General features: G+C 37.1%; 2 protein-coding genes across 3 annotated transcripts in view; one reads left to right on the top strand and one right to left on the bottom strand.

The window, feature by feature from the left end:
- Positions 1 to 525, bottom strand: part of Ing3 (Inhibitor of growth family, member 3) — a 192757-nt gene extending 192232 nt beyond the window's left edge. Inside the window, exon 1 of one of the 2 annotated variants that reach the window (XM_090400953.1) lies at positions 469 to 525. The gene's annotated coding sequence lies outside the window, so the exon portion shown is untranslated. Of the gene's footprint in view, positions 1 to 188 lie in introns of both variants that reach the window. The other variant, XM_090400952.1, reaches the window with a different exon arrangement.
- A 110-nt stretch (positions 526 to 635) lies between these two features.
- LOC150101906 (aminomethyltransferase, mitochondrial) overlaps positions 636 to 17973 on the top strand; it is a 77741-nt gene continuing 60403 nt past the window's right edge. Inside the window, exons 1-2 of the mRNA XM_090400955.1 lie at positions 636 to 811; positions 11415 to 11649. Of these exons, the coding sequence (XP_090257081.1) occupies positions 686 to 811; positions 11415 to 11649 (361 nt within the window). The 5' untranslated portion in view covers positions 636 to 685. The remainder of the gene's footprint in view (positions 812 to 11414; positions 11650 to 17973) is intronic.

Genomic DNA, 17973 nt, shown 5'->3' with positions numbered 1-17973 from the left:
TACGAAAATAGTCGAGTAAAACAATGTTTTCACGTTTTTTTTTTTTTTTTTTTAGTGATGATTTAATTCCATGCTCTTTATTAAAGCGAGATTTCGTATGCTTTTGAAAATTTCCTGTTATTGAAATAACAATGAAATTAAATTCCTAAAATTACGAAAATATTTCTTTATTAATAAAAAAAAATTACCGGTAGTATTATTTGCAGTGTTGTTTAAAATTATGGTAATAAATTTCGACCTTCGACCTTGTAAATTAGCCTTGTTGTCGTTGACCAATCAGAATTTTGAACAGCCATGATTGCATCTACACTTAATGTCCGTCGACGCCATGTTTGAGCTGCAATCTTGTTGTACATAAGGTGCAATATTTTGGCACATATAATATGAAATAAGTTATTATATGTAACTTAATACACCTTATATCATAAACAAAACGATCTCCACCAGTAATCCATAAATTTCACTCACTTTAAAGTCCAATGGCGACGACTATACCGATGCCCTCACAGAGTCAGGAGAGACAACCGACCGTTGAGAAACAACTGACGTAGCAAAGTTTCCAAGCGATGGGTGAAGGAGGAAAGGTGGCGCTAAATTGCAGCATGGCAGCCTGAGCATCGTTGAAATGTTTTAGGAATACGTTTATTTCTGCTTAATAATAGACTAACACAAAGTTATAGACAGAATGTTGCTTTATGTGTTCAGAACATGTTTTATACCTTATGTTTATATCAGCAATTCAGTTGCTTCAAATTTCAATTTAAATGTGAATTTTCGTGTATCAAAAATATTAAGATTTTATAATACCAAGGTGAGTTTTAGAGTATGTGATTTATCTTTTTTATAACATTATTTACCTTATATGTGAACAGGCTGAGTTAGATGAATTAAATGATATTCCACGTTTAATTTTGAAATTACAATTAGTCACTCTTTCAACAGTTTGGTTCTTATTAACTAATAATGTGTATCTTATTATAATGGTTTATGTATGTGTGTTTAGCAATTCTAAATAATTACTTGCAAACACCTGTTTGCTAGAAATTTTTATCAAATCGTAATTAGCACAACATCCTATTATAATCAATCCACTAACAGTCTGTGATGGTGTTGCGTTGATGGAATCGTTATGTTCGTAAGCTGGTGTAAAGTATCAGAAATAAAGGGACTGAGTTTGTTGCTAATCGGTGCAATGTCCAAAGATAATTGGTGAAAGCAAAACTTTGCTTTATATACTTAATAATAGGGAGGAATTATTAATGGGTATATCCATGGAATTGAAAGACTCATTGCGGGAGAGCCACAGCATAGTTCACAATATACCTATCGTACATCCACAATCCAGTCAGAATTTCACCATGGGAGACAGAAGCTAACCAATATTCACACAGTACCTATCATACTTCTCCTTAAACAGATTCGCTGGCGTAAAACTAACAACAACAGTAGCCAACCCATTCCGCTCATTCACTGCCCTGGTAGTAAAAAATCTAGATCTCATATTATTTCTAACTAAAGGTTTATTCAACTTCCAATGATGACCTCTTGTTCTATCCTCACCTGTCATACAATGAATAATTTCTTCAACTTTCATTCTCTAAAACGTGTTCAGCAATTTGAATGTTTCTATCATGTTACCTCTCTTTCTTCTTTCTGCCAATTTTTGTAACACATTAAAAGAAAACCATTATCCTTTGATCACACTGACACCGCTTATTCAAATCATCCTGCTGTCTCGCTATATTGCCTTTATTTACTATAGCTCTTCCCAATTTAGAATTATCAGCAAACAACTGTATTTCACTCTTCAGAATATCTGAAGAGTGAAATCTAGTGAAACCCAATATCATTAATATACAGATTAGACCACAGTGGACCAAGAACAGAGCCTTGTGGCACACCACTGGTCAATTTTCTAATCTTTAACTCTGTTTCACCATACCTACTTTTTGATACCCGTCTGACAACCATCCACTTATCCATTTAGTCAATCCAGTATCCATTCCCATATGTTTTAGCTTACCTAACTTAAATTGTGTCCACAAACAGTGGAAGTTGAAAATGGTAGCATGTGAAGATTTTGAATGTTTTGGTTTCAGGATAAAATTAATAAAATAGTATAAATAATAGGATATTGTTATATACCAGGGAATGTAGAGAGCACTGATTGTAATTAATTTAATTATTATTATTATGTGACACTTTCAAGGAGTCCTAAGACTCATCGTGAGAGGTACGCTATTCCACTACAACTCACTATCTCCCTTACTTAATCCTCTAAGCTATTTGATGCTACCACCATCAACACGGAGTGGTATCTACTACCCACCACCATCACTAGTATATATATATAGTATATATAAATTGTGTGTGTGTTCTCATGGCCGATTTGCCTTTGTGCAGGATGAAAAACTTGTTTCCATGAGAAAAATCCATGCTACCTCTGTATGAGATCCGCTAACTCACCTTCAACTGAAAGAATTTTATTTTTTTTTTGGATAGGTGGTGCCTTTTATCATTTTTGGCATTATGGTATCTGATTTTTTTTTGGTGGTCATAGTAATTTAATTACAGGAATATGGATTGGAAGGAGGGAATAGGAATAGTGTGTGGGAAGAAGGAGAGAGAGAAATTTCTGAAGATTAACTATCTTATCAGTATGCAAAGTAAACAACTTGAGGTTTTAGTGTTGGATTTGGTGATATCCCTCACAGGATGTCATTAATCAGATATCAACACTGCCCAGCAGTGGTGAGAGTGATCTTGAATTACTGGTTTGGGAGGTAGTTAAACAGGAAAAAATATTGTTAATACAGGAATATATCTGGAATTATAAGGTGAATAATTATGAGAAGCACCATAGTCAGCTAGCATCAATACCATGGGTTCATGAGCTGTAGAAAAGAAGTTGACAGAGCATGGGAACTGATTAAGAAACATCTTATACAAGGCAATTGACAACTCTATACAAGTGTTAAGCGAGTAGACCTACCTGATTTCAAGAGGTACAAGACAAGAGTGATCAGATGCATAAGAAATATAAAGTGCAGACTAGAAAGGTGACACATGATAAAGAAAGAAAATGCAGTATGAGAGAAGATTGCCCCACTCATGCCAAAGGTAACTCTTCTAAAGAATTTTTCCACTATGTGGCAAGCAAGAGGATGAATAACTTTGTAAGGATGACAGGTGAATAGTTTTGACAGCTGAGTGATCATGCCAAGGGATGTTGTGGAGTTATTTAATGAGCACTTTTAGTATATATTATACTGGCCTAAATGATGCTATGCAGCATGTAGAGAGAAGGCAAATAATAGGAAGATTACTGTGAGAAAATCAGGTATTGGTTGGATTATGTGTTTTATGATGCTGTGAGAATGGGTGTCATCGGGGCCAGATTTATGCACATAAGTTAACAAGCTACAGTTTAGGGCCTCAAGTTATAAGGAGCTTCTGCATGTAAATACCTATAGAAAAGACATAATACATCAACAGAGCATCTATGGGAAAGTGAAATGAGAAAGTTAGTTAGAGAGGGTTCATTTGGAGCACTACCCCCAAATGTGGGAACAGTAATCTAAGGTTGAGTAGATTTGAACTTATAGTGTCAGGAGTTGGGAGCTGGTGAGAAGTACTGTTTAGAATAACAAAAGGATACCACACTTTTTTTTTTGGAGGCAGATGAGGCTGTGGACCTGATGTGCTTTTACCAACACAGACTAGATATGAAAGTCAACTCAAGAAGAGAAACATCCTGGTTTGTGAATAAGGCCGGATTTAGACTTGCTGAGGCCCTCAGCTATACAAAACCTAGAGGCCTCCTACTGTTTTAAATTACATCAGCTGGTCTCAGAAAAATTTAAAATATATATGCCTTTTTAATATATGAAAATGTATTGTCTTTTAATTTTTATTAAAAAAATAATAAAGTATGCGTTTACAAAATCACAGAAATAATTATATAATTAAAGGGTTTTAAAAACGACAAATAAGCCTCATAGAACATCATCATCAAATTCCTGCCATGTACCCTCAAGGGGTGTACAGGATGTGATAGTACTACATGAAAAAAATTACATCATTACTAACTTCCTATCTAAAATTTTCCTCCTCCAAATCAGTCTGTTACTTGTCAAGACTCCAACATTATCAGATCTATCCGTATCAATCCACCTATAACTTGGTCTTCCTCTGGGTCGTTTTCTTGCCAACCTGGCAGAGAACACTTGTTTTGCTAATCTTTCTTCACCCATTCTGTTTAAATGGCCATACCACCTGAGATTAACTCTGCTAACGCATTCCTGGATGCTGACAATGTCAAGTTCTTTCCTAATATCCTCATTTTTATATGATATTGCCATTGATGCCATCTGTTCACGCCTCTAATCTTTCTCAGGACTCTCATATCTGCGGTCTCTAGTCTTTGGTCAAGTGTTTTACTTCTGACCCAGCTCTGAGATCCATAAGTTAAAACTGATTTGAACACTGTCTTGTATACAGCTAATTTAGTGTTCCGACTAATTTCTCTCTTATTCCATATTAATTTATTCAGTTGACTTCCCACCATACCAGCTTTGTTGATTCTGCTGTCTATTTCTATATTTAATTTACCATCTTCAGTAAAAATCGTGCCTAAGTAGCTGAAATGTTTTACTTGTTCCACAGGTTCTCCATTGACAACATAGTTGACATTTTCAATGATTCTGCCTATTTTCATTGTCTTTGTCTTTTTATTGCTGACCTTCATATCATATCTATTACAACAGTTATTCAATTTAGTCAGAGAATCTTACAGACTTGTAGTGGATTTATTTAGAAGTATAACATCATCTGCATAAAGAAAAGAGCTGACATTAACATCTCCAATTCTGATATCATGTTTAATACCACTTTCCTTCATAATGTGATCCATATAGATAATGAATAACAGAGGGGATGATGTATATCCTTGTCTCATACCAGGTTTAACATTAAACCATCTTCCTGTACTTCCTTCAATTCTAACTGCTGACTTACAAATCAAATAAAGACTAAGTATTGCTTGATATAATGCCCCATTGACACCATATAACTGCAGCTTATTGAATAGCTTCTCTCTTGGCACCTTGTCATATGCCTTTTCCAAATCGACAAAACTTAAATGCAGATCTTTGTTGTATTCCCATGCTTTCCCAACTATTTGTCGTAAATTGAAGATCTGATCCTGACAGCCTCTATTTGGACTGAATCCAGTTTGTTCTTCACCCAGCTTTTTTTTTCCACAATACTTCTCAATCGTTTCTCAAGTATACTTGCATAGATCTTGCCAGGAACACTCAGTAGGGAAATACCTCTGTAATTCTCACATTCAGTTTTATTTATGAGAGCTCTACTCCAATCATCGGGAATTCGTCACTCTGTCCAGGCTTTCTGAACTATGCAATGCAGCCACTGTAAGACTTTTATACCATCATACTTCAGCATTTTTGGTCAAATATCATCTACTCCTGCTGCCTTTCCACATTTCAAGCCTTTGACGGCTTTTTCTACTTCAAGTACGGATATGTATTCCTGACTGCATGCCTGATCAGTGTTTTTTATCACTGTGCTGTCATCACTGCTTGTTTCATTTAGCAATTTTTTCAAAGTAATTGCTCCATACTTCAAGGATATCTTTTTTTTCTCCCGTTTTCATGTCACCTTTATCATCTCTAACTCCTTTTACAGCACTCTTTCCTCCATTCCTAAGCTTCTTCAACAACCTCCAGAATATTTTGCCACCTTCTTGATATTTATTTTCTATATTCTTGCCAAAGTCCTCCCATGACTTTTGTTTAGCTAGTTTTACACACTGTTTAGCTTTCTTACATTTGTCTCTGTATTCTGTAAGAGTAAAAGCTTACTTATTTGTCAGGAACTTTTGATATGTTTTCTTCTTTTCTTTCACTGCCTCTTTAACTTCCTATGTCCACCATGGAGTTCTAATTTTTTCAATCCTTGCAGACAACTTCACCACATGCCTCTCTGGCTGAATCAATCAGGACTTTCTTCAACGCTTGCCACTGAATCTCCAAGGTTTGGGTTACTGTTCTCAAACTCTTTCATTTTTTTTTCAATAATGTTTGTGTATTTGGGTCTTCAGTTCACATCTGAGAGCTGCTCAACTTTTATTCGCTTTAAAATTTTCTTACATGTTATTCTTTTCAATATGAAATTCAATTTTATCCTGCCCAAGACTAAATAGTGATCACTTCCAATTTCAAATCCTCTGTACACTCTGGTGTCCTGTTCATTGTGTTCCCCCACTTCTACCTTAGTAGAACCTTCTGTGGGACCATAGGCACAAATAAGTCTCATTGTCCAGTTCCCCATTCTCATATTTGCCCACATCACTCTACTTGAGACTGACTGCCATTCAGAAAGATTAGCCTCGTATTTTGTGTTGAATACTATGGCTACTCCTTCTTTTCCTTGATTGTCATTGCCTGAATATAACATTTTGTATTTATTGCTCAGAAAGATCTCACTAGTTTTTGTCTTTTTTGTTTCAGTCACCCCTATTATGTCGATCTACTGCTTATCTAATTCGTCAGCTACCTCCATTTCTTTGCCCATTCAGGCTTCTTATGTTGATAGTACCGATCTTTAACTCTGGTGATGTTGAGTTGTGGTGTGTTTTCAGATTTGTTCCAGTAGCTGACTTTTCGCTGTTCGACCTGGTTCCCTGGTGAAAACAGTGGGGGACCTTGTTTAACTGGGCAATGCCCTAGCCGGCATGAAATTTTGTCATGTTGTACCATCAGTTTTTATTTTGGTTTAACCAATAAGAATACAATTTGGTCGGCCAAATCCCAAATTGCCAGCCCATCCTCGTTTGTCCAGTATCCAAGTAGATACCCAATAGGGTGCACCACAAGAAGGTAAGGATTTGACATTCGGTCAGAAGCCCTGGTCGGTTCTCTGCATTCCTTTAAAGGCTATGTGGAGGTCTCCTCTCAGTTATACAGCTTTGACCCTTAAGCACCCCCACTCATAGAACAGAAAATTTTAAATTAAAATAGGAAAATAAAAAGTAAAAATTAAATTAATATAACAAAGTATATAAAAAAATTAATCTTTTATTCAGGTGAAAATTTGACATTAGACATTACATAAAATTGGCACCCAAAATTCCAAATAATACAGGTACATATATATATAATAAATTTATATTGAAAATATGGAGTGAATAAATTGTTATAATACAACAATATTTAATAGAAATAATTATATAATCCTTTAAAAGGCTCTAAGATATAACTTAAAACATTTTCTTTCTTGATTTCCCAAAAGCAAAATCATTAATTATGTCGTCAAAAGATATTCTACGTAACTTATCGCTTTCTATACACATGATGCTAAGTGCAGACAATATTTCTTGAGATATAGTTGCTCTCAGTTCATTTTTTATTCTCTTTAGGTGTCAAAATGATCTTTCTCCTGAACAATTTGTTACCATTAAACACAGGAATAGTCATAATATTGCTTCCATATTAGGGAAAACTAATTCAATCTTGTCTTGAAAGATGATTTTATACAAATCTTTGGGTTGAAAATGTTATTTTTCAGGATAATTCTGCTTGACATACTCATGGAAGTGCCTCAGTTCACTCGTGAGATTAATATCAACATCGTGTGGATATGCTTTTATTAACGTATCTACTGCTTTTCGTAACCGTACCTCTGAAACTTCTAAATCAACTAAAAATGAAAATTTATTTGCAACATAATTGTATACTGTTGCTTTTCTCGTTAAATTTGCCTCAGGGATGTCTATGATATGAATGAAGGATTTCACTCAAAATTTGTCTCTTGGAGAAAGCTGTTCATTAGCATCAGGTGCAGCTCCATCATTGGCTTGTTTATTTCTCATCCTCTTTCTTTTTCCTGTAGACTTACATTCGAGAAAATCATCAAAATTTTCTCGAATGTTTTTAACATAGTGAGAAAGTGATACTCTGGCAGCAAATTATTCCATAAATGTAGCATAAAAACAAACTCTAGTTCTTCCATTTTTTCCAGAAGAGTACCAGCTTCTTCTTGTAACTCCCTTTTCATTGTTATCATCATAAATGTGACTTAGAACATCTATAATTCTGGGCTTATAACTCACATTTATGGCAGACACTGCTCTGACATTTGCTTCCCACCTAGTGTCAGACAGTCTTTTTAGTACTCTGGTATCTGAGTCTGTTTTCAAGAAAGATAACATCACGGACCACCTCTTTGTAGAAGATGAAAAGAAAGTGTATATTTCTTGAACAACAGCAAAAAAGTTTACTGCATCTAAACAGCAATCTACAGCAGCACGGCCGACAAGATTTAGTGAATGACCAGCACACGGAATATATATAGCATGCTTGTTTAACTCAAGGATTTTTTGTTGCATTCCCTTGTAATTGCCAGCCATATTCGCTGCATTATCATATGACTGTCCTAGGCATTTGCTGAAATCAACTTTGCAGTCCTTACTTAGCTAATCCACCACCATACCTGCCATACATTCACCACTATGATTTTCCAACTCTAGGAAAGTCAGAAAACATTCAACAGATAAACCATCACCAGGTGATACATACCTTACTATAACAGTTAGTTGAGCCACATGGGAAAGATCTAGCATAGAGTCCACAGACAAACTGAAGTAACCTGCCTTTCTCAGATCATCTAAAATTGATTTTCTTACTTTATTAGACATAAGCTGGATCAATTCATCACATACTGTCTTTGACAAATATGAAGGAGACCCAGATCCTCTGTTTCCATGTTGTTTTATTTGATTAGAAAGAAATGGATCAAACTTAGCAATCAATTCTAACAAACCAAGGTAGTTGCCATTATTTTGCGATTCAAAAGTTTCATTGTCTCCCCTTCAACAACACGCTCAAGTACATTCCTCCAATAAAGCTGTTTTTCTTTTATTTGTTTTGCTAGTCCCGAGTCTAAGATTTGACCATGCTTTCTGGTCAAGTATGTAAGCAAAGCTCTTTTATGATCTTCAGAGTGTTCATGACTTTGAATTGCAATGGGATTTCGCCAGTCAGAAAATCCATCAGAAGCTAGTGCTGCAGTTGATGCTGAAAACAGTATGCAGACAAAGCAATAAATACAACCTGTTGTTGGTGAGTACACAAGCCATTCCCGATCATATACTTCACCATTAACCTTCCTATTTTGAAAAAGACTTTTTGAACAATATCTAACCTGATTTTTGAATGAACGCTTAGAGTTTTCAAATGGACCGTTCCAGTGCTGATGGACCTTTTAAGATCCAGTATTAGAGTTCATCCTGTGTGAGGATACCTCATTGACCAGTATCACTGAGTTTCGTGAATTTTTTTGTTTCAACTGTAGATATCGGTTCTCCAACAGCAGCAACACTCACACTGAGATCAGTTACAATATTTCCATCAGCTGAGATTCCAGACTCTATGATCTCAGAGACAATGGGCTGTTGTTTTGGAATTGGCTGCTCTCCCTAGGTCTGTGGATCATCTTTCATTGCTGCGGCGAAATATATATCAAGTTTTGTTGCTTTTTTGAATTCATCTTCAAGCTGCTGCTTTCTTTTTCTTTTCTGGTATCTGCTTACAAATGTTCGCTTCATTGTATGGTTGGAAATGGAATAGCAGAAGTAAATGCTAGAAAAAAGATTACAAACATTTTCTAAATAATGATTTTAAAAATTAATTAAAAATTATTTAGGTATTAAAGATAAAAATTTTAATTAATACGTTTTTGAGAGGGAAAAAAACTTCTTTTGTTATATTTTGTATATTTAAAATTATTTAGAAATTATCATCGTGATATGTCTGACTTCATTTGAGTGATTTTTCTACGAATATTTTTTTATCAATTTTTATATTTTTTGGTTTTTTATTTGAGGCCCTAAGCTGTAGGTTTTTTTAGCTTATATGTAAATCCAGCACTGCAAGTGATGGAGAGTGAAACATATTCTTTCTTCTAGGAAATGAAACAGGGTTGTGTTTGGTGGTATTAATCAGGTTATCCTAATTCCAGTTGAGAATGACAAGAAGATCATTGTTTTAAGCATTGATTAAAGAAGGCATTGAAGCATGAATTACCTGAGCACTGCAGAGTTTAGAAAATGAAAAGAGGGGTGGAGAATACTCTCATTCACAAAGCTGTGAATGGGATTGGATCTCAGAGGGAGCAAGAGAACATTGATGTACAGGGGGAAGAGTGTAGGTGAAGCACAAGCCCTGGGTACACTACTAGCATTGACTGAAAAATCTGATGAAATGAAACCATCCACCAGGATCCACAATGAACGAATGAGAGAAAGTCTGCAATATTCACACAGAGGTGGAGGAATACAAAGCAACATTCACAGTGTTCGCAAAGAGGAGGGGGAATAAGAAGGTAGTTTGGTTAAAAAAAAAACCTGTGACACTAGGCTGATCAAATGAATGCATTTGGAAATATCGCAAGTGACCACTTACTTTTTCTGAACGTCCACCTCTAGAGGTTCTCAGCCTCAGTTGTTATTTAAAATGTAAATAGATTACACAGATGCAATCTCCCCCTTGACTGTGCCATGCTGTATGTTGCTGACTTTCGATATTTATTACTGAATTCTCATCCCAACTAGCTTCCTCAGAGACTTATCAAAAACACTCAGTTATGGTCTAGTTTATATTTCATTTCAAATAGCCAGTACAGAGGTGCTGCTGCTGTTATTTTCCCACATTCGTTAACACATGGTGATATCCTTATTTTCCCACATGGTGATTAACATCAAGACTGTTCACTCTCCAATCTCTGTCCACCATTTAACAGAAACAGCAGTCTAATTTTATTAGACTGCTGAAATATCCAAAACTTTCAGCTTTGGAAAACTGAAAGTTTTGGATATTTGTATGTTCTTGTGTATTTATGATATACAAGCTGAAAGTTTTGGATATTTGTAATTTCAGATGCAAATTCATTTGTCAGAAATTTCACCCAAATATAAACTTGGTTTTTTTATTCAATTTATTTCTAATGACTTACTGCTTGTTCGACATTTTCTATTTGGATGGATTATCACTAGCCACTAGGAATAAATAACAGATAACACATGGATGTGATTTATCCCACATGAATGTGGCTGTTGGATTAATCAGCAAGTTTGCATTTTTTTGTGTAAGTTGGAGTTATTATGATTATTTTATTGTACAGAAAGAGATAATAAAGAAAATGAAGAAGATTTAGTAATTCAATTGTAAGATTCCATTCTAATTATGTCATTAGAAGAGAATGGATTCTGTTGAAAATGTTTGTTCGTTGTTGAAATAAAAAATATATCTGAAACTGAGAAAATAATTAATTTTAATATCTTTGAGTATGTTAGTATTTTATATTTAGATTTATATATATGTTGTATTCTTTTGCAGGTATCTCAAAAAAGAACATGTTTGTATAAGTTTCATCTGGAGCATGAAGCTAAAATGGTACCTTTTGCTGGATTCGAGATGCCTCTGCAGTATGGAAATCATGGCATCTCAGCATCCCATGTCCACACAAGAAACCATGTGAGTGTTTTTGATGTTTCTCACATGTTGCAGTCTAAAATTCATGGAAAAGATAAAGTTCGTTTTATGGAGAGCCTGGTTGTTGCAGACTTACAAGGTAAGAATTTTAGGTGAGAGCTATCATTAGTAAAACGACTAATCATCACCACTCTCCTCTTCTTCTCCCTCCCCTAAAAAATAATAATAGACAGTAAAACTTCAATTATGACATTGCAATCTCTGATTTCATTATTTACTGCTAATTTTCCAAGACTGCTATGTATATGATGTTGGCTGCTTACACTGTCTGGGATTAAACTTTCTACCAGCTGAGGTGGATGAAATAGCCAGACCATCTTAGCATTTTTCTTGGATCAAAACATCATCAACATTCTACCTTGTATCATGTACCTATCGTCCTCTGCCATTAATCTCTTAACAGCAATTGTAGAGCCATTAGTGGGTTAACTGTAACTGAGTGACCTTTGTGTTCCTCGACTTAAAGTGTATTGTGTCACTTGGGATTTCCTTTATTATCCGAGATTTGAATTTTTTGCTACATAATTTCTTTATTGTGTCTCTTCCTAAAAATAAAAATGAATTTCACTTATTCAAAAATAAATAATCAAAACTGAAATGACCAGATCAGGCTTTGCAATGAATTCATTTAGTAATATTAAATTTGCTGTCCTTTCCTTCATGCTTACACAGTGATCAGAATACATTATGAAAAATTATGGAGACAACTACCATGTTAGAGCAAAACTTTAGTTTAATATAAACCAAAATGAACACTCGACGTTTAGACCTTCATATCAAGCTCATTATCTGGAGCATACACACATATATAAAGAAACAAGCTGCACTACAATCTACATAGTTTGCTAAAGTTACTGACCAACTGTTAACAATTATTGGCCTGACTTCTGGTAAAAAAAAAAAAAAAAAAAAAATTTAGTAGATCAAAGCTAGAGTCCTATTATTATTATCTATTAGATAAAAATTAAATTGGGCTGGAGAGCAACATGTTTTTATATATATATATATATATATATATATATATACACGGACAAAGAAATTAGCCCACCTGGAAGAAAACATGGTACAACGGTGAAACTAAGCAAATAGCGAGAGTGCGGGGTCGTATGCAAATGATCCAAGTTTGGTGTGATTGTGCATGCCCACGCATCCTGCGGCGGCACTGCAAGCACGAACTGGCAGCCTTATAAAGCCGGCATGTAGCCGATTAAAGCGAAAAGCACCGGCCTATGCAAACTAGAGTGCAGAGTGACAATAATGCCGAGTAGATGCCAGAGACGTCAATTTAAGCAAAAAATTACGGACTTTGACAGAGGCATGATCATCAGCCTGAAAACCGGAGGGTGGTCGGCACGCCGTATGGGTATGCACATGAACTGTTCTGACCATACCGTCCAACAGTGTTGGGAGCTGTGGACACATTCTGACACTGCCACACCGCAGAGCGGCACCAGTCAGATCAACGGATCATGCAGCAAGCACGAAGGGATCCCACAGTGATCCGGTACACTATACAGGCAGATGTAGGGACTCCTGTGTGCCCACGAACCATTTTCCGACGCCTTAGGGAGGCGAATCTACGATCCCAGCGCCCCTTACGTGTGCTCCCATTAACATCGCCGACTCCGTTTGCAGTGGTGCCAGGTGAGAGCGACGTGGAATGCCACAGACTGGCGACGTGTGGTCTTCAGCGATGAGTGCCACTTCATCTTGGGGACAGATGATCATCATGTCCGAGTGTGGAGGACCCCTGGTCAAGGACACAATCATGACCTCGCTATCGAGTGCATGTGTAGAGGCTTATGTGCTGTGAGGACATCGTGTTGGAGGCTTAATGGATTTTTTACAACACTCAAATAGAATTAAAATAGAATTTAATACTTCCTATATTTCGTCCTAGTCACTAGGACATCTACGGGGATTACAAAAACAATTAATGTAACATATACACAAATAACATACAATACTAAGCTCAAGCACGTGGGTGACGCTAAAGTCCTATCTAGGTAGAGCGCCCTCTAAGGGCAGTAGTAGGTGGCCTGGAATGTAAGGTGGGAACTCTGGTGATGAGTGTTTCCCAAATCTTCGGAAGCTTAATGCAACCGTATTTATTGAGGTTTGGTTGGTTTTTGAGAGCTGCTGCTTCTAAGAAAAGTCTCTCTTTCTTGAATTTGCTGTGGTGGAGCATGGTGGTTTTCTTCCATGATACCCTTATCGAGGACGAAATATAGGATCTTTTTTGAGTAAGATAAAATCTTACTCAAAAAAGTATCTTCCTGGTCCCCTGACGTCACGAAAAAACTTAAACCTTTCCGCTCCCGTTCCCCCCCCCGAATATACGGTTTACCAAAAATCCACAAACCCAATTCCCCACTCAGGTTTATAGTAGATGCCACCAATGCACCTTGCTATAGACTATCTAAACAGCTGGCCAACTCTCTGATCCCCCTCACCGGAAGGTCCCCTTCCTATATAAAAAACTTGACCCACTTTAAAGCCCTCACAGAAAATTTAACCTTGAATAAGACAGACATATTGGTAAGCTTTGATATCTCCTCTTTGTTTACCAATATTCCCTTAATTGACACCTTATCTCTCTTAGAAAACGTTTTTCCCTCTGACATCTTAGATCTCTTTTCCTTTGCCATTAACTCTGGGTATTTCTCTTGGAACAACAAAATCTACAAGCAGATAGAGGGAACTGCCATGGGTTCCCCCCTCTCACCCCCCTTGCCAATTTCTATATGGAAGATTTCGAAAAACAGGCCATAGACTCAGCTCCACTCAAACCTTCTATCTGGCTAAGATATATAGATGATGTGTTCTTTATTTGGCCTCATGGCCCAGACACGTTAGACTCCTTCCTCAGTCATCTCAATAGTCTACATCCAAGAATCCAGTTCACTATGGAAAAGGAAAAGAACAATTGTTTACTCTTCCTAGACACCTTAGTCACACGCCTGCCTAATGATACACTTACCTTCACCGTATACAGAAAACCCACACACACAGGCAGATACATTCACAAACTCTCCCACCACCACCCCTCTCAACAATATGGCATTATTAAAACTCTTACCAAGAGAGCCCACAATCTTTGTTCCAGTGGAACCGCCCTCACTGCTGAGCTTAACCACATACACAGCACTTTCCTTTCCAATGGCTACAGCGATCACAGTATCAAAAAAATAATCAACTCCTCCCCCATTCCCCGTCCTTCTCGTCAACAAGATTTTAAAAATGCCATCACCATACCCTACATCCGTGGCACATCCGAAAAAATAGCCAAGATACTAAAACAGTACAACCTACACACAGCATATAAGCCCCACCGCAAACTTGCTACCCTTATCCGTTCTACGAAAGATCAGCTCCCTCCTCTCTCTCTGCCTGGAGTTTACAAAGTACCCTGTTCCTGTAAGCTGGCGTACTTTGGACAGACAGGCAGATCAGCATCCATCCGTCTAGAGGAACACAAGTCTTACATCTTCAAACACAACTATGGCCATTCAGGCTTGGCTGACCATGTTTTGGACACTACCCACAGGGTATCATGGAAGAAAACCACCATGCTCCACCACAGCAAATTCAAGAAAGAGAGACTTTTCTTAGAAGCAGCAGCAGCAGCAGCTCTCAGAAACCAAACCTCAATAAATACGGTTGCATTAAGATTCCGAAGATTTGGGAAACACTCATCACCAGAGTTCCCACCTTACATTCCAGGCCACCTACTACTGCCCTTAGAGGCCGCTCTACCTAGATAGGACTTTAGTGTCACCCACGTGCTTGGGCTTAGTATTGTTTGTTATTTGTGTTTATGTTACATTAATTGTTTTTGTAATCCCCGTTGATGTCCTAGTGACTAGGACGAAATATAGGAAGTATTAAATTCTATTTTAATTCTTTTTGAGTGTTGTAAAAAATCCATTAAGCCTCCAACATGATGACCTCGCTATCGAGCGCCACACCTCCCCACACAGCAGGCATTATGGTCTGGGGAGCCATAGCCTACGATAGCCGATCACCCGTCATAGTGGTACATGGCACATTGATGGGGGCAGCGGTATGTGGACGACATCCTACGGCCCCATGTTCTCCCATTCCTGGCCGGGATACCAGGAGCGCTATACCAGCAGGATAATGCCTGTTTGCACACGGCTCGGGTTGCCCAGGCCTGCCTACATCGTGTACAGACACTTCCATGGCCTGCCCGCTCCCTGGACTTGTCTCCTATCGAGCTTGTTTGGGAGCAGGTGAAACGGCAGCTCCCACTATGCCACAATATCCGGGATTGGGAGCACAGTGTCCAACACGTGTGGGCCAGTCTGCCGCAGGACAACATCAAGCGTCTGTTCGCCACCATGCTGGACCGTATTGCAATGCAACGCGCTATTGATGATGACCGGATTGTGTACCACAGATCCCTTTGTAATTGTCCTTCAGCTCTGTTTTTGCCATCATGTGCATCACTCACCTGTATCATTACACCAATAAAATTTTAGTTGAATCCTATGCTTCCTTCTTGGTGCGTTAATTTCCTTGTTGGTGGCCATATTGCGCAAAACATCGCAAAATATTTAACGTTAAATACACCAATAACCCATTTCTCAAACACAAAATCAATAGAGGAACCTTGAAGACACGTGCCGACTGCTTAAGGAGGTTGTCACTGAAAGTGCTGTTGCCACCGTGCATGCTTTACCTTATGCTCGCTGGCATCTTGTTCGAAAGTATAGCGAAAATGTTATTTATTCCCTTATGGCAGGGCTGTCCAAAGCACTGCATGCGGACTGTCGTGTGATTTTATGCAGCCCACTTGTGGGTTTTGATTTTCATGAGCGAAAAAATAAAATAATTTGAATTGAATTTGTATTAGATATTTTAATTCTATCACTAATCGATAATCTCGATTTTGATAATTTTATTTGGTGTACATCACTATATACCCATGTGTTTTTCAAATATTAGATGTGTCAAAGAAGCGTCTTACGCTATTTTGTTCCATCACGCATGCTCCGGATGCTCACGGGAAATGTGAGTGTGCAATTAGTGTTGTTCGTTTGTTCAGTTTTCGGGGTTGTTTACCAAATTACTAGATACGCATTGTGATGCGGCCCTCAAATAATTTTTTTTGTAACGGTCCTCAGATTACCTAAGGTTGCACAGCCCTGCCTTATGGGATCATGGACTTATCTTCGAGAGGACATAACTCGAACGGACGTAAGTCAAGGTATGACTGTATATATAAACATGTTGCTCTCTAGCCCAATTTAATTTTGTAACCTAATAGATAATAATAGGACTCTAGCTTTGATGTACTAAAGGTTTTTTTTTTTTTTTTTGGGTTTTTTTTCACCAGAGATCAGGCCAATAATTGTTGTAAAGGTTGATCAGTAACTTTAGCAAACCATGTAGATTGTAGTGCAGCTGTGTATATATATACATGCTCTAGATCAGGGCTATCCAACCGTAGGCAATCCGAGGACCGCATTAGGAAAAAAGATTATCTGAGGGCTGTATCATAATGCATATCTAGTAATTTGGTGAGCAGTAACAACACAACCTCAAAAGCTTAACAAACGAACAACACTAATTGCTCTCTTACGTTCCTCGTGAGTGCTCGAAGATGGAACAAAACAGTGTAAGAATGCTTCTTTGACACATCTAATATTTGAAAAACAAATGGGTATATAGTGATTTAAAAACACCAAATAAAATTATCGACATTGAGATTATCGATTCAAATTATTTTATTTTTTTAACTCGTCAAAATCAACCTACATGCGGGCCGCACGCGGCCCACGGGCAATGCTTGGGACAGCCCTGCTGTAAATGATAATCTTGATATGAAGATTGAAACGTCGAGTGTTCATTTTGTTTTATATTAAACTAAAGTTTTGCTGTAACACAGTAGTTGTCTCCGTAATTTTTTATAATGTATTAAATGAAAAATTAAACGGAACAAAGAATTTATGTTCTTTGGTCCTTATATAATATAAGATAATATATATTATCTTATATTCTACCCACACACACACACACACATATATATATGATATGACTGACTTGGCTGAGAGACATATTTTTGAAACAGATTAAATGACTATAAGCTGCAAGATTAAACATAGAAACACTTTTTTATTTTAAATAAACTGCACAACTAGTTTCATCTTCTTAGACGACTCCTTCAGGTGCATAACATGAGGGAAATAACAACATACATTGTGAGAGAGAAAACACTAAACATTAAAATGTTGACATTGGAAGACATTCTGTGTATCTCTTCATTGTTGGGCGTGCACATGCACTTTTTGAGGTCTTGTGAATGCCAAATTTGGATAGCAGCACAATGACAGTCTGAAAGATTCTAGTTGAGGTTAGTGTTGAAATGTACTGAATTGAG

The sequence above is a fragment of the Typopeltis vanoorti genome, chromosome 11 (assembly GCF_054136105.1).
Source record: "Typopeltis vanoorti isolate ZY-2024b chromosome 11, IOZ_Tvanoo_1.0, whole genome shotgun sequence".
Lineage (NCBI taxonomy): Eukaryota > Metazoa > Arthropoda > Arachnida > Uropygi > Thelyphonidae > Typopeltis > Typopeltis vanoorti.
This window is presented reverse-complemented; position numbering and strand designations above follow the sequence as displayed.